Consider the following 26,614-nt stretch of genomic DNA (forward strand, 5'->3'; position numbering starts at 1 on the left):
GAATTCCCTTCTTGTACATCTACAGTAGGTTTTCCACCACAAGAAAATCTTTGTGGCTGCTGAATTTATATTTATATTTATTTATTTAAATTTTTTTTACATCTGCATTATATTTTCTAACATGGAAAAATGACCAGGACTGCTGAATTTCCCTTTTTTATTTTTACATCTACAGTAGATTTTTTTTTACCACAAGAACGTATTCAGCACTGTTGAATTTCCTTTTTGTAGGTTTACAGTAGATGTTCCACCACAAGAAAGTTTTCAGGACCACTGAATTTCCTTTTGGTATGCTAACAGTAGGTTTTCCACAAGATGATCTTTGCGACTGCTGAATTTTCTTTGTTGTACATTTACAGTAGGTTTCCTTTTTTTTTTTACATCTACAGTAGATTTTCCACCACAAAAACGTCTTTGGGACTGCTAAATTTCCTTTTTGTACATTTGTGGCTTTCCCACCACAAGAGAATCTAAAAACATTTTTATTAATCGTTGAGATTATTGCTAATTTTTCTCATGTCAAAATGCATTACAGGTCATACTACAGTTTAGAGAGCAACGTAACTAAAATTAACTGGATTAGTGGTTGAATGACAGTCTCTCAGCCCCAAAGTAGTAGTAGTTCAATTGTTAGCCTGAATGGCATTCAACTATTTTTTTCCTCACTTCGGGATCAATAACAGGAAATTCCACCTGTCCATCTGTCTGTCCTCCCCTTGTCCTAACGTTCATCCATCCTGTCTTCTGTCTCAGTCACTTGAGAAGACAATTTAGAAACCTGTAACTCCACCCTAGGGAATGTTATTGATCCTGAACAGGTGATCAGTTTCATTGCCAATCATTCACAGGTACCAGGGATGTCTTTGTGGCTAGTCAGAAATACATTATTGATCCTAAATAGGGAAATCAGATTGGAGAAATATAGGCCAAACAGCACAAGGTCATCCAAGCTCTGTATAAATATTCTGCTTTATAATAGCGCTGAACAATATTGCATCATGAGATACAATAGGAGGTAAAAAAAGAAACAAAAAACAATGCATAGTTCTTCTGTAAATATTACATTATAACATTGTTATAATGTAAGTATGAACAGGCACTAAGTTCTAATAGACGTTCCAGAATAGGTAACATATATAAATATTTATACCATAAATGGCTAACACCCATGTCTTTTATTACTGAATTGTTCTTACAGACAAGGTATACAGTATACGCACGAGTGCTTGCGGCTTGTTTTTCCCCCTCGTTCAACCTTTATTGGAAGGCGTGTCTGAGAAAAAAGTTGTTCAGACAAAAGACATGGCACGTCGGTAGAGCAGAGGCAGAAGACTGGCGTGATTGTACACGAGCTGCTGAATGACAGCGAGAGAGGGGGATTATCTCACATCTCACATGTTGCTCTGGATCATTCCCTCCTTTGTGGCTGAAACAATGACGGCTGAGAGTAGAAGGCTTAAAACTGTGAGGACGGGACACGAGCACAAATACGCAAGCCCTGGGACGCACAGGACACTTTCAAAAAAAGTGGCATACAGAAATACAGAAAGGAGTTGGACACCAAGGATACTGTGAGTACTGACTTCAGTGCTGGTGCTGGATGGAGAAAAAAACATGAGGGAATGTGGTTATAGGAAAATAAGAAATAACCAGGTCATGCAGTGGATGTAGCATTAGTACCCTGAAGTGATTTTGTATCAGCAGGTCCTGAAGTGCTCATGATCCTTCACAGCAATATACCAACATGTATGATTTCTAATGTATTGATGAAGCATGCTTTTTGTCCATTTAGAGTTACATTTAATGATATGGAACGGCCATAAACCAAGTTATCACTTGCATTATAGCAGCGAAAGGGTTGTTTATTCATAGTTGTTTTCTCTCTCTTGAAGTTCATATGACCAACCAAAAAAAAACACTTAAAACCTAACACCAGAAGACCAATCAGGACTGAATTCAGTGATGCTGTGGTAAAATGTGTGTAAAAGTTTGATTCTTCAGCTTTAGACCTCAATTCCTCTGCTTTTGGAGCAAAAGACTGAGTGAAGCTCATGTTATCAGTTGACAATTTTCATATCTAAATCATCAGAAAAACATGCAGGGCCTCAAACCCACCTTTTGTAGCAATGTTGTTACTGGGCAAGACAGACAGTGTGTCATGAAGATGGTCTGAGATGATGAATTGGTAAAAAGTAGTCCGAGCTTCCCCTTGTTAGCTTCGTCGTTTATGTAGGAAGGAAAAGAAGGAAGGAAAAAAAAAATTCAGGTTTTGCTTGATATTTATATTGATATTCTTTTGTAAGAATGATGAACGCCATGGTTATAAATCTTATATCATATAATTAGGTTACATGCTTTCTATAATGCCTTCAGTGACTTTCAAAATTTATCATTGGGGGGTTGGGGTTAGAGGGGGGGGTTATGTGGGTAAAAGGTGTCTGACTTTCTTTGAGAAGTTAAAGGTGTGAATCTTGTGTGAACCACACATCTGTTTGGGCTCTGTGCAGATGCCTGAGACACTGATTCGCATCAGCGTTCAGCGTTCTGTCGTAAAAGTGTGTGTCATTCAAACACAAAGGCCCAATTTATCCCCTTTGCTCTTGCATCCATTTGTGACGACTTTACATGAATAGTCCTGTTCTTTGACAAAAGAATGTTGAATTGTAATATTCGGTGGTGTGTGTGTGTGTGGGTGTGTGTGTGTGTCACAGCCATTATTTATAGGGTGGGTGTGTTTGTGAGTGAGAAAGTCCAGTATTTAGGTATTAAAATGTGCTGAGTGAGAGAGACAGAGGGCTGTTTGGGCAGCTCACATTCACTGGCATGTTCTGTATAAAAAAAGATTGAATGCAGCAGCTGATCGGATTAAACGCTGACTGAACAGCTCGACCTGGCTCGATGGCTCGGTCGATACCAGAGCTCTGTAGAATTCTCAAATCTGATTGGTCAGAAAGACTCTGGCTTGTCTTCTTTGACAGCTGCTCTGTCAATAGTCTATCTGCAGGTCACAGGTTTATATTCCTGCCATTGTTCTAATGTGTTATTGTTTCTATAGCAGAACCTCATTCACAGGGACCTGTTTAGTGGACAGTTCACAATTTAAAATACATTATCTGAACAAACGTTTGTGGACACCTGACCATAAGATTAGTTCCATTCCACATTTAGTCCTCATTTACTGTTATAATAACCTCCACTCTTCTGGGAAGATGTTCCAATAGATTTTAAAGTGTGCTTGTGGAGATTTGTGCTCATTCGGCCTTCAGGGCATTAAGGAAAAACACAGGAGGAAAAATGCAGTTCTACAAGTAAACAACTCTGTTTTGTAATTTGCAGCTAGATCAAGTGTGTTAATGATAAGTTGATCATTTTCTCGGTTTTGCAGGAGGATTGTGTGTGTGTGTTCCCAGCGTGTGTTAGGACACTTTCCTGAACCCATCCTCCATGCTCTATACGCTGGCAGGAGGAGGCACGCTAGGCGGCATCGCTGCTTTCGTGCTCCTTATTGTTTGCACAGCCACTGATTACTGGATGCAGTATCGCTACTCTGGAAACTTTGCCAATCAGGGCCTGTGGAGGTTCTGCATCAACAACAAGTGCCATGTGCATACACTCAGTGTGGGTAAGTAACCCACAAGAACTCTTTCAAGAACTCTTCTTTGTTTTTTGTTTTTTTTTAACAAAATTTCAGTTTTGAGATGAATTTGCAGATTTTAGATAAGTTTAGATAAATATGCAAATATATGTACAGCATATAAAATAAAGGCAGTGAAAATGTGCATGAGCTGTTAAGTAAATACAATTCTAAGTACAAATGATGAGGGCTTGGTTTTGCATTGGATGTTAAGCAATTTATTGTTCTAGATATGAATTTTTTTTTTTCCTCTATCCAAATGGGGGATGGTTTCCCATGAACAGCCTAAAGATCAATAAAATTACTAAGCAACTCACAAACTTTAAGAATGATTGGACTGTTATTAATATAACAGTAACTGAGGACCACGGCTTACATGAACAGTTCCGCATCCAAACGCCCATCTCTGAGCAGTCCATCTCAACAATGATGAAACTAATAATTAATGGATATTTTTGATAAGGATGAGGTTCCCTTTTGAGTCTGGTTCCCCTCAAGGTTTCTTTCTAATGCCATCTCAGGTAGTTTTTCCTTTCCAAATTCACTACTGGCTCATTAATTAGGGACAAACATATTGGCAATAAACTTATACATTCTGATGTTATAACCTCTTTCTTTCTGTAAAGCTGCTTTGAGACAATGTCCATTGTGAAAAGTGCTCTAGAAATAAAAAAATAATTGAACTTCATGGTAACTAAAGTATCCCTGATTAGTTTGTTCGCTCATATTGCTCAAAATGAGGATTAGATCCAAATTAGTTACAGTTGTTTGAGCCACTTGGTGTTACTTTACATACTGTATCTCTGAAGGTACTACTGCCCTGTACTCTACATTTGCCTCTTTTAAACCAACCACCTGCATGTCTTCCCTCACCAAATCCATAAACCTCCTCCTTGGCCTTCCTCTTTTCCTCCTTCCTCAGCATTCTTCAAACGGATATACCCCCTTTTCCCTGCACATGACCAAAGCGTCTCAATCGTGCCTCTCTCACCTCTAATAAACTAATTTCTAATCCTGTCCATCCTCTTTACTCCCGATGCAACTCATCCACCTCCATCTCCGCCTCCTGTCTTCTTGTCAAACTACTAAGCGATGATTACTCAATGCTAATCCGTCTGTGTAGCAGTGTAACAGATGAGATGTTGCTGTGTGTAATGTGTTTCTTTTAGCCTTCTGGGATGCCACACGGGCCTTTATACTGCTGTCAGTGCTGAGCTGCTTCGCTGGCGTGGTGCTGGGCCTCAGTGCCTTCTCCAACAGAACCAAAAACACGAGGGTGAGGAGTGCAGGAATCGCTCTGCTGCTGTGCGGTGGGAAATTTCTCTTTCTCTCTCTCTATCTCTCTTTCGCACACGTAACTGGTCTCTTGTTCTTTTCCTGCGTTGTGTTGATAAAACTCACATTTCAAGTAGTTTTCCTTTGATTTATTCACCGAGAAAACGTGAGGCGTAACATAGAGTGAGCTGAGTGACTGTCCAGCATATTCGACAGTCCTCGTGCTGGAGCTAAAACAAAACCCGTTTTCACACTCTTAACAAACACCTAGCACTTTTCATTGATACTGAATATATGCTGTTGACTGAGAATTATAACCAATTATTATAGAATTAGAACCCAATCATCTTTCAGTGCGATTATTTAATTCCTTCATTATAATCAAGTAGAGACAATATAAAACCAGTTCTCAAATTGAGGGGGGCTGGGGGGATCCAGCACTCCCTCATAAGGCATTAGGGGCCCCCATGACAAGTAAAAATAGACTTAGGGGGGTCCCCAATATTATTTTAGTTAAATTATATGAATTACACAACTGGGGACCCCCATAAAACTTGACTCAATTCGAGCACTGTATATAACTAACAATGGTACAATGAATGTATTTAACTCGAATATTCTAAGACTCTTGTCTGCTGTAGGTTGCATGGAACTACATGAGCTAATGTATTCCTCCAGTTCATGCTGTTAAACCACTAGGCTTATTGTATTAGATTTCTTTTATGTTTGAATATCTGCTCACATAACAATCAATGAGTGGTGTGATGTTTCCCGATACAAACCTTTACAGAGACCCTTAACTTTACTTTATAATACCCTTTACAGAGAACTTCGTCGTATGCACACAATTTTTTAAATCTCTGTGGATCATCCAACTCTTCATTACTCGTCACTGATACTTAAACAAAGTACAGTAGAGTGCAGGAAAATGGGAAATTTTGGAGCTAACCCTGGAGCGTCGCCGATTGTTTGGAAGCCACTCTCGGGCCCCTGAGCAAGATCCTCTGTGCTCCAGAGGACTGTATCATGGCTGACCCTGCGCTCTGACCCCAGCTTCCTAACATTGCTGGGATTGCTGAAGAAAGAATTTCACTACTCTGAAAAAGCTCCTTTACCCTAACCTATCGCCAGAGCTACTCTTAGAGACCACCTTTTAACCAATCAGAAACCAAAATTCAATGCAGTTATGGTATTAAACCTATAACCCATTGTTCTCACTGTCCTCCCTGGTTTGAATCCCAGTTTTATGTTGTAGGTTTCTTTGCCCTGTTATCTCTGTCAATCTACACCAGCATGACTGTGAACTACTTTGGCAAGCGCTACATCGATTGGAGGTTCTCGTGGTCCTACATCCTTGGCTGGCTCGGCACTATTCTGACTATAACAGCTGGTAAATCTCTCTCTCTCTCTCTCTCTCTCCCTCTCTCTCTATCTCTATCTATCTATCTCTATATCTCTGTGATGGGCTTCAGGTGCTGTAGGATTCTTCTCAGACCCATGTGTCTGTATAAGTGTTTTTATTGATTGCTAGCTATGAAAACATTGAGGACCTCGCTAGTTTCCGAAGATTTTGCGTGCGTGCTCGTGTAGAAGATATTATTCCATTAGTAAATTCAAAACCCGAGTCGGAGACATACTATTGTATACTGTTGAACATACTCATCTTATTCCAGGCATTCTCCAAATTTGTGGCTACCAGAGGAGCACTGCTGAACCTGCACCTCAGAGTTCTATCAGCAGCTGATTTTTTCTTAAGCTGGAACCTTCAGGCTGAGTTTCAACTAATGCAAGAGGACTTCAGTATCTAGACTCTGTAAACATTCATATTCTTGCAATAGAAACATATGATTTGGTTGCAATAAAGTATTTTTTTGCACTATGTGGAAGATAAGTGTGTGTTAGTGACGGGTTGCTCACGAACGATTCGTTTGTTTTGAACGAGTCTTTAATGTGACTCAAAATAACGAGTCATCTCAAAAAGTGATTTGTTCATTTTGTACTGGACGCAAATGAGCAAAGCCTCTACAGGAAACAGAATCGAGTAGTTTAACTCTCGTAGTCCGAATCGTTCGTTTTTGTGTCACGTGACTCCTGTTACAATAATTATGGAAGTAACATGACAAAATAACTAACGGTATGGACCAGAGGATATAAGACTTGTGCTACTCGTATTTTTTTTAATAATTGGTCCTTAGCTGTATTATAATTTTCATTTCAATTCATGTATGTATATATGTATGACGTGTTGATCCGCTTATTGAAAAGATATTTTATTTCTGATCAAAGGAACGAAATGAACTAAATGATTAAAAAAAACCCCAAACATTTGTTCAGTTTGAACTTGAACGAAATTCAAAGAACAAAGTCTCTAAGATGACTACTGGGTGTGTGAGGTAGTTTGGTGGCACAATATTGGTGTGCGTGTGCGTGTATTCCAGCAGAGGGCAGCAGTGAGAGTCTCCTCACCACTGTTGAGTTTATATCACACAATTTTCCTCAACAATGATAAAAACAGTAATGAATAATTGAATATGACCCAGATGCGGATGGGTTCTCTATTGAATCAGGTTCTTCTCAAGGTTTCTTCCTCATATTATCTCAAGGAGTTTTTCCCTCACCACCATAACCACTGGCTCACTCATTAGGGTTAAACTTATTAGTATGGACAAATGAATGGTGTTAAAATTTATGTTCACTATTATTTGTTCCCTGCTGAAGTACTTTGGGACAGTGTCCAATACACTACACAATTAAAACTGAATAAAAAATTGACAGAAGACGAATTGGATCTAATAACCTAAGTTGCATTGAATCAACTATCATATGAGTGTAAACATGGAGGCCAGTATGTCTGGTTTGCACGTATTTATTGTTCTAATGCGATATAGTTTGCAGTAATGTATTGAAAGTAAAATCATTAGATAAAAGCCGGCAGTTAAATATTTGTGTATGGATGATTGACAGCTCAGTTTGTATAATGTGTTAATAACCTCTGTTAGCCATAGGCGTTCTGTTAATAAGTGCTGTAAGTCAAAATGACACTTGGGTGACACAAAATGGATTACAAAGAGTGACTCAGAGAGATGAAGTCTGTATATTAACACTGAAGTGTGACAGTTTAGTCCTGTGTTTCTCAGTCCTGGTTCTGGAGTGCTCTCATTCTACACTGTATATATATATTTCACCACTTATAACTACTATCACAACAATTTCCAACACTGCAGTAATTTCCTTCAGTAAATGAAACGCTAGTCTTTACCTGCATATAAATACATGCAATGTTGTGAAACAGATGCGCAAAGTCCAACCCCGAGGGCCAAGTGCATGATGTTGACTCGCTTTTTTACTTAGAATTTATGATGTTGTAATAAATGTTGTTATAAATCAATAATAGACATTGTCCCAATGCAGCTTTACAGTAATCAGTAGAAAAAGGTTTGAAAGCTTCAATGCTTCCACACCCGTGGCCCCCCGAGCAAAAGCTTTAATCCCCCGCTATTCAGGTGTATAAATGAGATTAATCTGGATATGGGTGTGCCATAAATGTAAATAATATATAGAGATTCGTGAATTTGTCCACAAAAGTCCATCCCTAATAAATTTTGATGATTTTGATAAGGGGAAACACTCCAACATACAAAATGAGAACAAACCTTTAGAGGAACCAAAGGATCTCCTCATCTGATTGACACTGGATACTTCATTAGAAGTTCATCATTTATTGAAGTTGGGACATATTAGTTTAGTGTCCTATAAATTTGGTCGTTTGAAGTTTATCCCTAACAAGTAATGACTCTGGCGAAGAAAATCACCATAACATGGAATGAAAGAGAAACATTGAGAGCAACCAGACTTAAAAGGGAACCCATCTTCATCTGGGTGGTACCGATGATGTTAAAACTTCACGGTTCCTGCCAAGACGTTGCAATTCTTCCTTTCACCTGAAGGTGGCAGAAAATAGTGGTTTTTTGACTACACCAGCAAATTACTTTAATGAATTATAAAGTGGAAATGAACAGTAGTAGATCTATCTATCTATCCATCTATCTATCCATATACAAGGCATAGAACATTACAAGAGCTGTTCAGTGAGTTAGCTGTCACTCTTGAAAAAAGAAAAATCTTTCAGAAAACAAACAAAAAAATTAATAAATCAATTATAATTAATATTTTTATTATTAATTATTAGCCTGTTAATCAAACTCCGGTCTATTGCAAATAGTTGAAACTGTTTGCAAGACTATAGACCCTGCTGTATATTAGAACATGCGCATTGCATATTAAATACATGAATTACAGCAAGAAATATTTTCAGAGCCGTTATTAAAAAAAATAAGAAATTCAACAATCAGATTTGAGAGGTATGGTACTATGCTACTAGCGAAACACACTCGATAAAACCAGTCGTAATGAACCGTACTCGTTTGACACAAACACAAAAAGGACCCCACAAAGTGGGCACTCTTCCCCAATCATTTGTTTTATTAAAACGTCAAAGCCGGTCTCACAGAGATCGCTTTTTTCTTTACAGAGAACACAATAAATAGATCAGCGGGGACTCGTTAAGAGAGAAAAAAAAACAAAACGATACAAAATATTATTTACATACCCTTCAATAGTGCAAACAGAAATAATACACATTGAATTCCTGCATTGTTATTGAAAGGGAATTACAACAGCTCGGAGTGAGTCAAACACATTTCGTCTCAATTAGTCTCTGTGCAACACTTCGTTCCTCTTCGGTGAAGGAAACAAAAACAAAAATAAATGAAATCAAACTCAAACTCAAAATCAGAGACTGAAATACCCCAGAGGGATGATCAACATGCACCGTTATTGGGGTATACAGATCTTATATATATATATATATATATATATATTTAAAGAAAAAAGACAAGACTCTCCTGGTGGTGCACAGACACTGTAGTTAGTAATGAATGAACACAAGTGGAGTTAGCGTTGTGCTAATCAGAGATCAAGGAGCAGCAGAGAAGTTGAGGGAAGAAATTCCAGAGCTGACTTCAACATGTGCTTTCCCTGCTGTAAAACATCGTACTTTGATTATTCGATATTTGCTGTATGAGCTGAGAAAGCGTAGATTGAGGGAACTGAATGGGGCTCTGAGTGCGAGAAGCCCTGAGTAAAAGACTCTATAGCACCATCGGAAGCTGGCGTTGTACTACATATTTTATATATATGTGTGTGTGTGTGTGTGAGAAGGAAGGCTGTCCTGTGCTTGTGCACTTCCACAGAGCTACTCTAGCGAGATGTTCCAGGAGATCAGGAGCGGGATCGACAAAAGAGACTACAACTAACAAACCAGATGTGTGAAATGTATACAAGTTATTCTGGTTTGTAGGACACAAAGCTCAACTGTATGATAAATTAATGTAAGTGTTTGGGCTTAGATCTGCCTCCCTCTGTAAGTGGAGAGAGATTTCAACCCCTACTGAACCATGAAAAGTGCACCAGAATGTCCACGTCATGATTACAAAAGCCTTTCAATCCGAAGACTTTATTCCTAAAAGACTGACTCAAATATCTGATTAATACCAGGGTCCACCACTAGGGGTGTTTTGAGGGCATCCTGCTCATGGGTTTAAGGATGTGGGGTAATGAAATCTTTTCATTCTCGCCTTATACGACGTCGGAGTTTAGAAAAAAAGTTACAGCATAATCGATCTTTAACCGTGAGATTTTAGTGGACGTCCTGGTACACTGAAAAGCACAAGCGTGGGCAGGGTGATGCCGCTACAATACTCCGGATCCGGATGGTGATAGCAAGTCGCCCTTATTGTACAGTCTGATGCCTTTTGTATAATTAACATTAAAGTGCTCAGATTCACTTCAAGTCTCCCAGTTTACGACTCGTACAGCATCCACTCGCATCCACTCGAAATTAAACATGCATATATTGTTTTTGAAAAGCGACTCAAGTATGTTTTTGTTTTTTTTCCCTCAGGCCGAGTGAAAAAACGTCCAGTCCAGGCTGCACAGTGGCACGCAATCTTTTAAAATAGTCCGTCAGGTTAGAAACAGGCGTCGACTGTTTTAGACGAGCGAAAGTACCAAAGGAGGAAAGAAGAGTGTGGGGTTCAAATACCTGATCAGGAGATTATTTTGTGCATAGAAGATCCATACATCCATAAATGACAAGAAACGAAAAGGGGGGGAAAAGGTTGGCCACCGAGCAAAGATCGTTTTGCGAATCATGCCAAAGCACTGTGTAATACTGCCACCTGGTGATAAAAAAAAAAAAAAAAGAGAAAAATCATCTTCACGAGAGGAGCTTGATCAGAAAAGGACGGCAGATTGAAATCATTTAAGATTTAAACGTTGGAAAGGAGGAAAAGCCTTTTTGTTTTTTTATGCAAAGTGTATCCGGGTTACACTAACAGACAGCCTGTCGTTCAAACTCCGCCCAACTCCGGCTCCGAGTCTTTGGTTGGTTTTGGGAGGAGAAGCATCGCGAGACTTCTGGTTTGATGCAGAGTCAGAGAGCGCTTTGGTTTTCTTCTTGCTGAGAGTGAATAATGCACTTATTGCAGCGCTTTGGCTCTAATGGGGTGTGAGAATTGATGAAATATGGACTGACATCATTAGAAGCTGTCATTTCTCCTCAGGGTCATTAGATTAAAATAAATATTAAAACATCATCTTTCTCCGTCATGTTCAAGTGTCCTTGTACCTGGAGTCAAGAGTGAGAGAAGAATTTGGTTAGAAAAATTTTAAAAGTTGTTTTCTTGTTATCCATGATGCTGCTTTTCAAACATTCGACGCGATTATGAGAGAGAAATGTCGAGATCACAAAAGATCTTTATATATATATATATATATATAAAATGCATGGCCTCTTAGGACTCCCGTAATATGACTTCTTAAATTTTTTTTATTTTATGAAAATGATAGAATTTTTCATTATGAAAACTTCAGCAACCGTGTTTATAACATTGCATTAGTTTACTTCCTGGGGATTTACCAGAAATCATTGTGATGTGTCCATATAAAAAGCTTATATAAGAGATCGGGGTTGGATTGTCAAAAATAGAAAGGCTTGCGAATGTTCTTTGCTTGCGAGGAAGACTTTGAGACGAGACCCCGAGTGTGTTTTATACTCCAGAGAGTGGATATAATGCATCGTACCCACTGTGCAGAGTGAATTCAGGCATGGCTCCCAGGGTGCTCAGCTGCTCCTCCAGTGCCACGATGCGCAGGCCGATATACCCAGAGGACAACACGAGCAGCACCACCCTGAACACAAACACGCGAGTGTGTTATTAGCATTGCATCATATACACCGAGCTGCAAACGATCCAAAGTAAACCAAAAGTTATTTGCCGACATGCAGTATATAATTTCAGATTAAAAATAAAAGTTTCATAGAAATGATTAACATCCTGAAAAACAGCATACCAGCGGAACGCCACTTTGAGGAATCTTATTTGGCGTGCATGAACAATTTGATATCTGGCCCTTGGCACAAGCTACTCCAAGATAATGACACTGGGCATCGCTTATCTGCCAATTAGTTAAGTTGGAAAGGCCAAATCTTTGGCGTGCCGGCTTGATTTTCACGTTTGTGTGCGAGTGAGATGACAAATGCCGGTGGCAATCAAATTATTGAGAGCGTTCAACCAACCGCAACTCACGCAGAATTCCACAAAACATACAAAACAGCAGGATTGACAATATACTGTATAATGCATATAGAGCATCTCCTTAATGCTGCATGTGTGGAACAATCCAATTTTGCAGCACAGACACTCCAGAAACATCCCGTCTTTTTTTCTCTTTAACCCCCATCATTGCTTCTATCCGTACGTATTTAGACTTTTGTTTATTTACTTACAGCATTAAATAAATGAGCAGCAAAGTGTTCAGGCTGGCGGCTTCTCTCTGGATAAGCAACGATCTGGCACCGTCGGTCACACTCCACATCCACGAACCTCCTACACACAAACACACACACATAAATTTCCAGGCTAATATCCTATAATACGACGTGTACGTATGTAAACGTGTATGCGCTTTACCTGTGTACTCCGCTGTTGAACTCTGATCTTGTACTCTGTGAGGATTTCTCAACATTGGAGGACTTCCATTCAAGGTTGAAGCTAAAAAAAAAGAAAAAAAAACAAAACACACACACGGTTCAAATACTACTACTACTACAACACACACACACACACACACACACACACACACACACACACACACACACACACACACACACACACACACACACACACACACACACACACACACACACACACACACACACACACACACTACATTTTCTTTTGCTTTGCATTCTGTTCAGAGGATTTCTTCACACATTTATAAAGTACATTTACGGGTGGGCAAAAAAACGACAAAAATCTCATCCTGATTCTCATCGGAAAATACAACGATTACATAATGTGAAATATGTGCATGCGTCTTGTGTCTCACCTCTGCGGAGTTTAGTAGGAGGCGGTTGGAGTAAAAGTCCTGAGTCTGTTCCATCAACCTCCTCGTAGGCATCAGTAAGGCTTGATTGGCTCGAGTTCTGCAAACACAGACACGCGTATACAATCAGTCACCGCTACACACGGATGAAGTAAGAGAGAGAAAGCGAACATGAAGGCCGATCTACTCACCATCGGTTTGCCCTGATCGAAGCTGTTCTCGGTGGACGAGAAAAGCGGGCTGCTGTTGGCACTGCCGTCCTCCAGGTGGGTGCAAACGGCACGCAGCAACCTGTAGCAGCCTTCGCGGTTTCGCAGGGACATGAACAAATACTGCAAAATGAGCACAATAAAACAAAAAGCTCAACACGGAAACCTTCATACCAAAAATAAATGGACTTTTGCATCATTAAAAAAAAAAGATTATCCAAATTTGATGAAAATGCAAAAATTCATGCACCAAATGGATAAAAACCAAAAACAAAATCCTGTCGTATATATTAACACACAAGTTTAAAGCTGACCTTCTCTCCCAGGTTGCTGCGGATGGAGAGCGCATTTGGAACCAGCAGTGCCGTGTTCTGCTTCTTCAACACAGTGATATTAATCACCGGTATCACCACCTATTACACACACACACACACACACACACACACACGCTTAAAATATATAGCACACACCCTACAGCTTATCCCTTCACCTTTAGAAACAATAAAGAAACAATACACATTAATGCTTTTATTTCTTTTATACGTTTTGAAAGATGTCTCAGGCCGAATTTGAATGATTTGATTTTTTTTTTTAGTTCCTGCTCGTGCAACATAATGCGTTTGATTGTCACGGCCTGGGTTATTGTGAAATGAAAGAAAAAGTAAGTAAGTTTCGGTATGAATAATAAAAGATCTGATAAAATCTTTAGAATGTGCCTTAAACAACGACCATGCAGGAGAGTGAAAATTGTTCCGTCCCATATGAATTCTTGCATTAAACAATTACTAGATTATTAATATCATGTTTGCCTGAAAGAAGGGTGGATTTTCTCAACCATGATATTAATACATCTGTGTTTACAGTCTCAAAGGTCAAGTAGAAATTACCTTGGTGGCTTTGAGAAGCACCGAGGAGTGAAAGCAAACGTTGTTCTCCGTGATATAGAGACGACCGTGGTAGGGTACCTCTCTCTGCAGAGCACAGATGTAGGCTGTAGAAAAGAAAAAGGAAAAAAAAAAAAAAGGCAGATGCACACACAATTAGAAAAGGCTTACGCAGCAATCCTGGAAGTGTGAGGTCACTACATTTTACAGGCTTCCCATCAGCAGCTGTGTTTGCCTCGCCCCTGCCCTCGAGCTTCAAAGCTTCAGACAATTAAAGGTAAAGGTCGGTACCACCTCAGCAAACAAACCCGAGAACGCGTCCACTTCCGCAATCACTCAACAATATGAGAAAGCCGTAGGAAAGGGAAAGTCAATATCGTGTGACAGATGAGATGCATGATGAGGATATGATATGAGCGAAAGCAAATATTGCGCCGTGCGCCATTTGCACGATTCCCTTACCGTGCATTAAGTCTTCGCTCTCAGGGATGTCAGGAAAGAGTTTGTGGAATGTTTTGTTGTGCTTCATGAAGCTCTGTGGAGAAGGGAAAAAGACAGTGGATTTAATTTAAGTATTTTATACCAACTGGTTTAACGTTTTGCAATCGGGGAGCCCTTTTAAAAAATAACTTATAATTGCAAGCTAAAATAATAAATAACATGATAATGAACATAATTGAATTTTTTTCTACACATTGAAAATGACTTTCAGATCTCGATAATAATAATAATTTTTTTTTTAAATAAATGTTGGGTTGTGATTTTAAAACCACTAAAATCAAGGGGGAAAAAAAAAATTTAATCGACCAATCCACAGTAACCAGTGCACTGATTGCAGAGGCTTGTGTTGTATAATAAATGTTTCATTTAAGCAATTTTATGCATCGTGTCTCATTAATTAGGAAGGAGATTTTATAGAATAAAGAGGGGGGGAAAAAGAAAATCGCCCAAAAAAATCATATTGGCCCTGATTTCTGAATAAAAAAAAACCCAAATCAGTTGACCTCTACCCTAGACCCCACTTTTGAGAAATGCTGGCTTCTCAGTAAAGCATTAACCTTTTGGACTACTGAGAAGACTAATCATTAAATCATGACGTGAATAGGAAATTATTGCGAAATCTACATAAAAAAAAGTATTCATGATTTCTTCTAAAATGCAATTCATGGTGGCTTAGTGGTAATTAAGTACACCTACACTTCTTGAGTTCAAGCTGTCATTCCTTTCCAACGGTCCTCCTACTGTCTGAGACCTAAGAGGGAAAAAAAAAAAAGAAGAAAAAAAAAAAAAGCACAATGTTATTTATTTTAAGCAGACACAAAGTTTAAAAACAACTCCAAGCACTAACTTCTTGGTCATATGTACTATATGTGCTACAGATTTAGGTGGTGACTAAGAACAAAACAGGGATTTAAATGTTTTATTTATTTTTTTAAGACAAAAACACCACTCTACCTGGGCAGGGCCGGCCTGCTCTGGCACTTGTTCTGCTGCTCAATCTCGAGCTGTGCTTCCTCCAAACTGAAGGCTTTCTTTTGCTCTAGCTTCTTTTTCGCCATCTTCTCCTTCTTGGCTCTCGTGGGGAGAGACCCGCTCTCCACCGGATAGCTGCTATGAGGTGGGAAAAAAAAAAAAGAAAGGTAAAAGGTTAAAAATGTGAAATGCTGTATTTAAGTAGTAAAGACTGTACACTCATTTGACAGCTGTGACGGGAAAAAAAAAAGTCAGTCAGTCAGAAGATTAATAAATGTCAGTCTGTGGTTTGTGATTGTTGACTATCACTAACCCATTTCTACTTGATCTCATTTTCCACAATAGCTTAGGCAAATACGAGATTCCAAAGCTCATAGATAACCTTAAATCAATGCTACTCGCTTCACAAACATAAACTTTAACTGTATAAGACAAAAAGAAAAAGTTCCTACAGAGTCATGATGAGAAAAAAGCCATGAGACATTTACAATGTCCAAAAGGTTCCTTCTTTTTCCCCCCAAACACTCGGGGAAAATCTATGATTGAGGGCGATGATAAAAATATTCGTCGTCTTGATAAAACAGTTGATTTCTGACACAACAGCCCATGTTTTATGACATGTACAAGTCCAGGAGTCTTATCTGGATTTTATGGTCTTGGATATTAAATATGGTCCTTGTTATTACTCACTTTCCATAACAGCAATTAAAATTGATTTTAGAGTGAGAGAAAGACAGAAAAACACACGATCTATTAACATCTGATTACGCATACCTGAACTCATGTAGTCGTTTGGATAATCTTAAACTCAGTGATCTATGCATAGCACGTAATCCTTTCGATGCGAGAGCAGTTTCAAGTCATTCCTTTGTAAATCACACTCATCTCGTACAAGCCATAAACAAAATAAATAACAAAACCTAGCTGTGTCTACTAAAATAAATTAATTATAATAATTAAAACCCTCAGTGCGCGACAGCAAACCGGCGCACAGTGTAAACCAGCTCCTCAACTGAACACAAATTCTTAAAAGAGGTGGGTCCTAGGTTTAAAAAGGTGTGACACAGCATGGCGTGATGAAACGAAACACCTCCGCCGATGCACACAATGCAGCATACGCAAGCGTGCAGGTAAGAACTTGCCCTGATTAGGCAAGAATCAACCCCAATTGTTCCATTTCCTCTTTCCTCTCAATGAATCTCGCATCTGGGTTGCTATAATCAGAGTTGTTTTGGGGGGGGGAAATAACATTTAATAAAAAGTATATTGGAAAAAAACGAAAAACACACAGACTAAGTGAGAATGTTTCTGTGGGTAGAGCGGAACTGATGACTGGTTTTGCTCTTAAAACCATCTGGGGAGAAAAATTACCAAGAGACCTGGAGTTAGTCGTAACCGTTGGCTTTCTGTGCAAGTTCTTTTTGTGGAAGGCCTCAATTCTGTGTGAATAACCAGCATGTCAGGGGGCGGGTTCAAGTCTCTCTTATGACTATTGTATATTTTACATTTACAATTGAAAAAAAATAAAAAGAATTTTTCTGTGTCTTATGTTTTAGGTTTTTGACTTACTTTAAGAAAAACACAGCCCAAAATATTTTTATTTCATAAAACCAAAGCGACCTATTGTTTTAATTAACAGCTTGTCCTCATCTCTCTGTATAGATCGTGTTGCTCCTCATTAAACTACACATGCAGAAGAGGCTCTGATTAGAACACTACAGAGACTGATGTCTCTTCTTGACTCTACTGGAAGTCCCAGTTGCCTGATAACTGTTTGTCTTTTTCCATCCTTGGAGCACTATAAAGTAGCAAAGCTGTGGAGCTGTGTTGACAGCAAAAAACAAAACAAAGTTAACATGGAGCTGAGGTGTGGAGAGATGATGTTCCTCACAACTAACATCATGGCTGTTGAAAGAAAAGACTCGGCTGAAAGAACAGAATTAGGCCAATGTCTGTACTCTCTACAAACCCTGAACTGACAAGGAGGAAAAACTACAGGTGCTTTCATAGAAGTCCGTTTGAGTAGGGAATTTGTGTTTGAGTGTGGACCGAAACGATCAGTCTGAGCGAGGTGGTCTCCGATGAATCTTTGCGAGAAGGCAATCGAATCTGAATACGTATTGCATTCTGTATTGCAGCACTTTTTAGATACGAGGCTTAAATGAACCTAATTCCAAACCGAAGCGAACAAAAATAAAAATAGCTTTTCCTCGATTCAGACTCTGCAAATGGATAAAACGTCCAAGAGGCCAAGCCGAAGCGTATTGGCAGCAAGCCTTCGTAATAAACCACAGACCATTTATGGAGCAGCAGGAATCAGATTACTTCATGTCCATAGGTGCGTTTTAGATCAGTGAAGAATCAGGCCATGGCTGTTTACTTTTTAAAAGGATTACTGGTAGGAGGGGCCTGGTGGGCAGAAGAAATGCTGGACACATAGAGTACATTTCTAAAAGGGCTAGGCTGTCCAAGCAAAACATGATAGCGTTGGACTCCAACTCTGCACCCTCGATAGCACAGAGTGCAACGTGAGCGCCTTTGACTGATTTCCTGTTTCACGAGGAGACAATAAGACGCTTGATAAAGCTCATGTGAAAAGACAGTTTTTATAAAATGTTTTTAATAAACAACACGCCTGACGCAGGACCAAGAAACCGAACAAAATATGACAGTCACGTACTGTTTAGCACAGTTTTGCATTCCCACTGAAAGCCACTGAAGTTTGGCAAGAGCTTAAAGAGAGCAGATCGTTTAAAGCCACAGTGACCTAGATTCCAAAACGTGAAAGAAAAAAAATTTAAATGCTGGTAGCCTAGCCACATTTCAGAGCTAAATGCTAACCACATCAGGTAAGACCGTGAGACTGCATCAATTCAAAGCGTTTCACAGGAAAAGGTTTCGTTAAAACAAAAGGTTCTGCTAAACAGGAGCAGGAAGTGTATAGTGTATGTATGAAGACAAAGTAACCATGATGTGGTAATTTAATATAAACAAAAATAGCCAGGGCTATAAAAACGACTCAATCCCAGGACTAAATTAAGGCACAGGCCTAAAAAAAAAAAAAACGCTCAACAGGAAACACATGATCCTGTAAATCTACTCGCTCACATCCTGTTCCAAATCAGTGAGTCATCATATCGTATCATGGCTCTCAAAGGATTTTCCACAATGCATATGTAGATCCAAAAAGTTCAAAAGTATACTTTGCAGTCATGAAAGAATACTTTTATTGAGTAAAGAGTATTTAGGAAGAACAGATGTTTAATTAGGAAAAAAGGTGGTCTCAGGATATCCATATCATCTTGCAAAAGTGAATTAGGACATAATATCTTATGCTATTCATATTGAATCGTTTACACCCCGTTGCCTGGATCTTCTCTGCTTTTAAAATGCACATTTCCTCATTCAGACAGAGAAAGTCAGCCATTTTGACACAATCAAAACATGTCTCACTAATCTGCTTTTGGCTGCATGAATCTTATAAAGACAGCTAGAACATGACTGCTCATGGAGTTTTTTCACTCTTTAATACATAACCGTTAAAGACCAGCGCATTCAGCGGTATAAAGATCGCTTCAGGTAACCTCTTCTGTGTTGACGTAAAGGAAGTAAGAGCGATTCTTTGTTATCGTCCGATTAAGCATGTCTTTGGACTTTTGCCTTCTTTCTAGGCCATAGTTCACTCCATGCGGATCCTTACAAGAATTCCAGAAGGAGCCGAAGACGCGCTGAAGTGAAGGTTTTCGAAACAATGAGTCAGTAAAACATTCCAGGTGCTTTGCTCAAATGTTTGACAATCGTTAAATCCGCTTTTACAGTCCCACTTCCTTAACAGCGCAACGCAGAAAAACCACCTGGACTCGGGGATTGTTTTGACCGAACTACTTCTAGAACAATTTGACACCAATTTACCACAAGAAATTTACTGAAGTTCCTCTTTAATTCTCCAGAACGACTCAAAACCACTGTAAAACAGTGACGTGAAAGCTCTCCTACCTCACCACTTCCTCTCCCGCTACAGCATCTGCTCGTTCCAAAAGGCTCGGACGCTTTTCGCGGTCCATGACAGACTTAGATGGCGAGGTCCTGGATAGATTGAACCGAAGAACGAGTCCTCAACCTGTTACCTCACAGCTAGAAACAGAGACGATGCTGGGTCTAAAGGTCTCTTCTTTTACAGCCGCTGCTCTTACGCAAACAGATCTGTAGCTTTTCAATGAGAGAAAAAGAGTGAGAGAGGACGTTTTTCCCATAAGGCACTACCTCCAACTGTGCAGTTTCCTTAGCAACAAGGGAGGGCTGTGTTGGGATCGGTGGGTGGTGGAAAAGGATGCAGTGTCTTTGCGATCTCATTTAAATTCCGTCAAAGACTCTTTGGTGGAATGGAAAGCGTGCACATGGCCAGAGAAAAGTGAGACAATGGGGAGCCTCACAAAAGGGTCTGGGAAAAGGTGCAGTTTCTCGAATTAAAGTAGGGAGAAACAAAGAACAGGCCTCTAAATTATTCCATGACAAACGTGGCAGTCTGGATTGAAGTTCGTAAAAAAACAATCGGTTCTGACTGAACTGTATATTGCACAGGGCATAGAGATTATAGGTTGACCTATGAGTCGATTGCTGGAACTATCAGCAAAAATCCATGCCAATAGTTTTTCCGGGTTACGTTATACAGTACAAGAGCAGCTTCTGGCAGCGAATCACTGACTGATCACCGAACAGTGTTAATTTGAAATGTCTTTATTTTTATTAATAATTGATACGACTTTTATTCATTTGGAGTGTTTTTTTTTTTTTTTGGTTAGAATGCCTGTATAATTTTCCTCAACATTTATTAATATAATTAATAAATATATGCAGAAAAAGGAAAGAAACAGTGCTGAAAAGCTGCTAGTGAACACACTAGTAAAAAGGAATTAAGTTAATCAATTTTAAATAGGGGATTGAATGTCAGGATCAAAGTAGATGTGACAGAAGCCAGAGAACACCCCGGGGTGGGACAACCACCCATTCAGAGCATGTTTTGCGGAAGGTCCGAGTATGGATGTGGGCTGAAGTTCGTAGCCACTTCACTCATCCTGATCATTTTAATTAGCACGTTCCTTACCGTTCTGCCGACATCACACTTACCTCATACACACCGGTACGTGTTTTTGAGTTTTAAACAGACTGCTACCTTTTCAACATCACTCAGCCCACCCCGTGGTTACCCAGGGTGTTCACAACTTATAGGACTTGGGACTTTTGATGACGCAATGGAAGAAATTTAGGCTCCGTATGATTGTCATATAAGCAGTAATTTAGGTAAACAGTAAGCTCAATTCAGAGGAAGCCGTTTTTCGATCAAAGGGCTAGAACGTGCAGAGCTACAGCCGATGATTAAGTCAGTCCAGGGTGCAATCGAGCTTTCTAGCCGGTTAGCTAATGGTGTTGAATAATCCACGTGTTACACAACCTGGGCATCTCCTGCTTTAGGACATACTTAGTAACGGAACGAGAGTACAGCGGGCCTGAAACGCGCAGCAGGAAATCGGGAATGAGAAACCGAGTACTGTTCAAGATTTGAGTCAGTAACAATACATTTCTTTACTTTTTCAGTGATGCTTTTGGATTAAATATTTTAATTATAAAACTTTTGGATTTTAAAGCAGAAAGATCTGCAGCTATGCTGCCCATTGTACAGGACGCAATGCACCGACAAATATCAGTTCAAATCTCAGTCAGGTCTCTTTATTGCTTTCAAATCAACACGAAATTAACGAGAATGTTGAGAATTTCAACATAATGTTGAAATTTTCATAATTTACATTACACCACATGAAAGTTCTTTCTTCGTATATCCCACTGATGTAAGAAATCTGGGGTCAGAGCACAGGGTCAGCCATGATACAGCGTTCCTGGAGCACAGGGGACTAAGGACCTTGTTCAAGGGCCCAAAGAGCTGCAGCTTGGTAAAACTGGGGCTTGAACCTCTGACCTTCCAATCTGTAACCCAAAGCCTAACCCTTTCCTTAATACATATTGTGTAGGGTCTGAAAAAGTGGAAAGTGAGCAAACATCTGGAAGCCATAAACAGAAAAAAAGGCTTCTTCTCAAACCACAGCTCAGCCACGAGCCAATAAGTAAATGCCGCTGTACATGGTCGCGCTCTAACCCGGAGCGATGGTCAGATCCGCCTGAACGCCAATGGCTGCGACGCCACACAACAATGGGCCACTTGTGAACAGGCCAGCGGGTCCAGCGCCCCAGCGTTGGAGTGGTGTGGCTTGATTCATCACTGACTTCCTCTGACAGACTTTCCACACAGAAGACGCCTTTCTTTCTACCGGTTAACACGGCCAGGAGTGAACCTCGTGGACTTCCCACCCAGGGCTCACGAGATTCTGAAAAGCAGCAGCTGACAGGAAAGAGAAATTCATGGCGAGACAAATCAACCTGTCTGATCAACCACACTGATACTGTAAAGTATAAAAAGGAATTGTGGATTTCATCATACTTTTATTTTAATCATTACTTACTCACACAAAACTAATTATTTTATATACACGTTTCTCTGTATTTCTGACACATGGTACAGTAAAAGGGAGGTTTGGGCCACCTTATATTGCCCATGTCATGTTAGTGTGTTTGGAAGATCTACGTTAAGCATCAATAAGCTCAAATGGGGGGGGGGGGGGAAAGAGAAATTATGTGTTTCTACACAAACATTATCACAGTCATCATAATTATATTATAACATGGGTAACAATGGTACTAATAAACATCTGTTTCGGATTTTCTTGTTAAAAGGCTTAACCGGTCATTTATTCGCAACTCATGATGCGTGAGAAGCAAGGAAATGGGTGTCTGGTGTGCGATTTCTTAGAATCAACCAACACAAAGAAGGGATGTGAAAAAAACGAAAGTGTAACAAAGGCGAAGCTGCTTAAATGATACGCCTAGAATTTACTGAGGTCAAAAATTAGGCAAACTGTCTCAAACTTTTTGCTCGACTCAACTTAACACCCTGCAGAGAAATCATTAACACGTCTCTGGGAAACGAAGCAGAGGCGCGTCCACACGGGGCCCTGTAAAGTCACTCGCTTGCGTACGTCTGTAATTTGGGCCGTCGTTACGTCTCTGTGTGTAATTATGGCTAACTTTTCTCCTCACTCTAGCGTATTGTATAGGCTTGTTAACAAACTGCCGGAAACTTAGCAGTTAGTTTTTATTTACACTAAAATAGAAGATATGGAAAAGTTATTAAATGATAAAAAAATTCAATATATTAATAATAAAAAACAGCAACATCTCAGAAAAGTGCACCATGCCAATACTTTTGCAATATATCAAACCATGATCTGGACACAGGCCCAGTTGGAATGAGACCTGAGCTTTCATTATAGACACTCGCTGCTGTACGATGTCATCATAACAACCCACACACTCCCACAGGGGACCACGGAAACCACAAGCTATCAGCTCGTCAGCTGCTTTTCCAAGTACTGGAGATTGGATTGTGACTCCTTTTGGAAACGGCATTAGCTCAGACAGGCTGCGAAGAACTCAACACTTGGCACAGCACCTGTAACTGACCTACACATGGCGGGTAAAAATAGAACGACAAACACCAAACAAATGTCCTACAGCCAAAGTACAGCATTCACGTGCATGCTTTTAATCGAAAGGCATAAAACTAAATCAAATCTGGAGATTTAAATCAGCAAAACAAAACTTTTTTTTCCCTTGCAACAAATATCGCATCAAATATACACAATACTGGAAAATGTATTGGGACACCAGACTTTTCCAGCCATACGTGGTTCTTCCCCAAACTGTTACTATAAATTTGGAGGCACACAATTGGACTTTGGATGCAGTAGAATGGAATTTTCCCTTTGGTTAAACAAGGAGACATAGTTCAAACCCATGTCCCAGCATGACAACGTGCAAAAAAAGTGGGTTCCATGGAAATAGAGTTTGGAGTGCAAGATCTTAACTGTTGAACCTATTGAACACCGTTGAAATGAACTGGAACACTGACTGCACCCCAGGCCTCCTCACCTCACCTACATTAGTACCTGATTTGACTTAATCTCACACAAATCTCCAGAAACACACTCCAGAAAAAATTTGTTGAACATATTCCAGAGTGGAGGTTATTTTAACAACAAATCGAGACTAAATGTGGAATGGGACGTTCAAAATGCAGATGCCAGTTGTCCACAAACCTTTGTCGAAATAGTGCAGTTAAAAAAAAATAAATAAAAAAAGCATTTAGTTTGGAAAATTGTTCACTAACGTACAATGTAATGTAAAAGCGTTACGATCGCAAAACGATTTCTGACAATAGTCACATGTAGTGAAAGTTGCAGCTGCGATGCTCAACTAAAGGCTGCAAACGGACCTTGTAGAACAGCCTGAAATAGGACACTGGCATTGACCAAAAAGATTAAGGAAACGTGCAACTGCAGAGAAAAAAAAAAATATCCCTAGTTGTGCAACTGCTGATGTACACACAACATAGTAATTTTCTTTAACCAAAAAACAACCATTAGACAATTTTCATTGTATAACGGCATCGAAAAAAGACGTTTTTTTCAACCAAAATGTATCACAATCTTTAAATTCTGCATAATTGAACAGTGAAAAAAAAAACAGCTGAAGGCTCTAGAGCGTGCTACAGACCACACCTAAACAAACAGCAATATGAAGCCTGATGAGCTGACAAGCAAGTGACTAAAAACGTCCCGGAAATCAAAAGTATGGTCTTAAAAGACCATAGAAGGTGCACAATTAACTTAATTATTCATTGCCTGACGTAATCAAACGAAGTCGTCTAAAGCAAGCAATTCAGTCACACGTGGTTGAATAGACAACCATTTGCACGGGCACAACAGACAAGTAGGCTTTAATTAGGACCAGACACCTTTAACGGTCAGGAATTCACACGTGTAGGGATTAAACAGTCTCCCAGGCCGATATCTGATATGCATTGGCACCGGTGTAGACCTGAATGTTCACTTGTGGATTAAATGGTACCAAGGTGATGGTGATACGATGATATTTTGTAAATGAAGCATTTTCCATGGCTTAAAATAAGCATACAACATGTAATATAAAACATGAAAACAAACCAAGGAGAAATATGAACCTTCGAACCCCAAAGGTGAGGAAGGAGGTCATACAGCTACAAACCTCACCAGCCAATGAGCAATCAGACAGTTTTTATGTATGTATATAAAACATAATTATGTATGTAAATATAATATGAAATATGTGTGTGTATGTATGATATATAAGTTATGCCAAGATGCATCACACACACACACACATATATACATATACACATACATACACACATATACATATGTATAAGACACGTATGTATTTATATAAATAGGATACAAAGTTTTCTAATATATGTAAATATATTCTAATATAAATATATTTAAATAAATGAGAAATCTGTGCCTCCCTCCTGGACCAATACCAGCTGATCCGCCCATGACACAATAATGACCGGGTGGATTACAACATTTACAAACAAAACCCAGTATTTTAGTTTCCAACCATTTAATATTTAAATAAATAAAAAATAAAACTACATTACAAACCACGTGCTCTTATTATTCACAATATAATAAAATGTGAAGGGTCGTGAAGAAAAACACGACCAGGCTAATGCAAGTTATTGTGAGTAATTCAGGCTGAAATAAAGTACATTAATACAAATATAAATAAAACAAAGCTTAAGAATTAAATATTTAACAAACATGTTTTAAAGAGTGAATTATTCGGTGAATTGCTGGATATAAAAGTTGATCTACCAAATATGGAAGTGAAACATTAGGAATATACAAAAAATAAATATTTGATACAAATAATTAAAAAGATGTAATAAGTTTGAATATATTTATATTGGTAATGAAATCCATTCCTGTGTATTTTTAGTGTGAGTATTTCTGAATAAAAGGGTCGCCGGTGCTAGCGGTTGAGAAGCAGCGGATTAGCCGGCTAACGGACTCACCTTTCCTTCATTAAATGCTTGATACCGAAGATGGCTTTCTCGTCTATTTTCCTCAGAAAAGTCTTCAGTCTCTCTCTCTTGTTTTCGAGCATCCTTCCTCGAACTCTGACACCCGTTTCCCTTCCCGAGTTTGGACTCCGCTCCGCTGCTTTTCCGCCGACGCGCTGTAATGAGTCTCCCTTTTCCGCTAAGCCATTCACACAGTTAAGTAGACGCCATTCCCCTTCTCATCATTATACATACACACGCGCGCGCGCGCGCGCACGTCCTGCATCCGGATTGGCTAATCGCTCACACCACGCGGCGCGCTGGCAAATCACAACCGGAGTTAACCCCACGCGCCGCCAACCAATCAGCGGTCACATAAAATCAACAAATCAGAAGCGTGCAAAGGCGGAACCCATTCATCTAACCCTGAAGCGGGATGAACCGGATATGTGGGTGGAGAGAAGACAATAACCCCTCCCTCTTATATGCTAATTAAAATGAGACAAAATCGGACCAAATGCTTTTTACCAATCGAATCGCAGCGCGTGCGAAAAAAAGAATCGCGTGTCAGGATCGGCTTCCAATCAGAACGCAGCCGCATGTTTGAAGCTCCACCCACTTCCTTATAAGGACGGAGCGGTGGCTGGAAATGGGGAATATGCGTGTTAGCGGACTTCATAGGGTTTTTGGTGAATAA

The 26,614-nt window shown here is 39.5% G+C and overlaps 2 protein-coding genes across 9 annotated transcripts; one reads left to right on the top strand and one right to left on the bottom strand.

The window, feature by feature from the left end:
* The first annotated feature begins 1,329 nt into the window (after positions 1-1,329).
* Positions 1,330-6,788, top strand: lim2.2 (lens intrinsic membrane protein 2.2). Of its 2 annotated transcripts, none has more exons than XM_083559473.1 (5): positions 1,330-1,571; positions 3,386-3,622; positions 4,804-4,944; positions 6,165-6,299; positions 6,583-6,788. In XM_083559473.1, the coding sequence occupies exons 2-5, from the start codon at positions 3,445-3,447 to the stop codon at positions 6,651-6,653; spliced, it is 525 nt and encodes a 174-aa protein (XP_083415599.1). In that variant the 5' UTR covers positions 1,330-1,571; positions 3,386-3,444; the 3' UTR covers positions 6,654-6,788. The 2 variants fall into 2 exon arrangements, with proteins under 2 accessions (XP_083415599.1, XP_083415600.1); XM_083559474.1 differs by having other exon boundaries at positions 3,411-3,622.
* Positions 6,789-9,368: 2,580 nt separating this feature from the next.
* Positions 9,369-26,194, bottom strand: LOC310735991 (GRAM domain-containing protein 2B). 7 transcript variants are annotated; one of them, XR_014536414.1, is made up of 13 exons: positions 25,930-26,194; positions 15,906-16,061; positions 15,648-15,702; positions 14,913-14,985; positions 14,454-14,557; positions 13,881-13,979; positions 13,549-13,689; positions 13,361-13,457; positions 12,943-13,023; positions 12,759-12,858; positions 12,053-12,160; positions 10,473-11,597; positions 9,369-10,323 (listed from the first exon to the last, which is right to left on the bottom strand). XR_014536414.1 is itself a non-coding variant. In XM_083559339.1 (12 exons), exons 1-12 carry the CDS (start codon positions 26,019-26,021, stop codon positions 11,582-11,584), a joined length of 1,122 nt encoding a protein of 373 aa, XP_083415465.1. In that variant the 5' UTR covers positions 26,022-26,194; the 3' UTR covers positions 9,369-11,581. The 7 variants fall into 7 exon arrangements, 6 of the variants coding, with proteins under 6 accessions (XP_083415465.1, XP_083415466.1, XP_083415467.1 ...); XM_083559339.1 differs by having other exon boundaries at positions 9,369-11,597; XM_083559340.1 differs by having other exon boundaries at positions 9,369-11,597; positions 15,906-16,058; positions 25,930-26,184.
* Positions 26,195-26,614: the final 420 nt, after the last annotated feature.

Source organism: Silurus aristotelis (assembly GCF_946808225.1).
Source record: "Silurus aristotelis genome assembly, chromosome: 13".
In the NCBI taxonomy this organism is placed as follows: Eukaryota; Metazoa; Chordata; class Actinopteri; order Siluriformes; family Siluridae; genus Silurus; species Silurus aristotelis.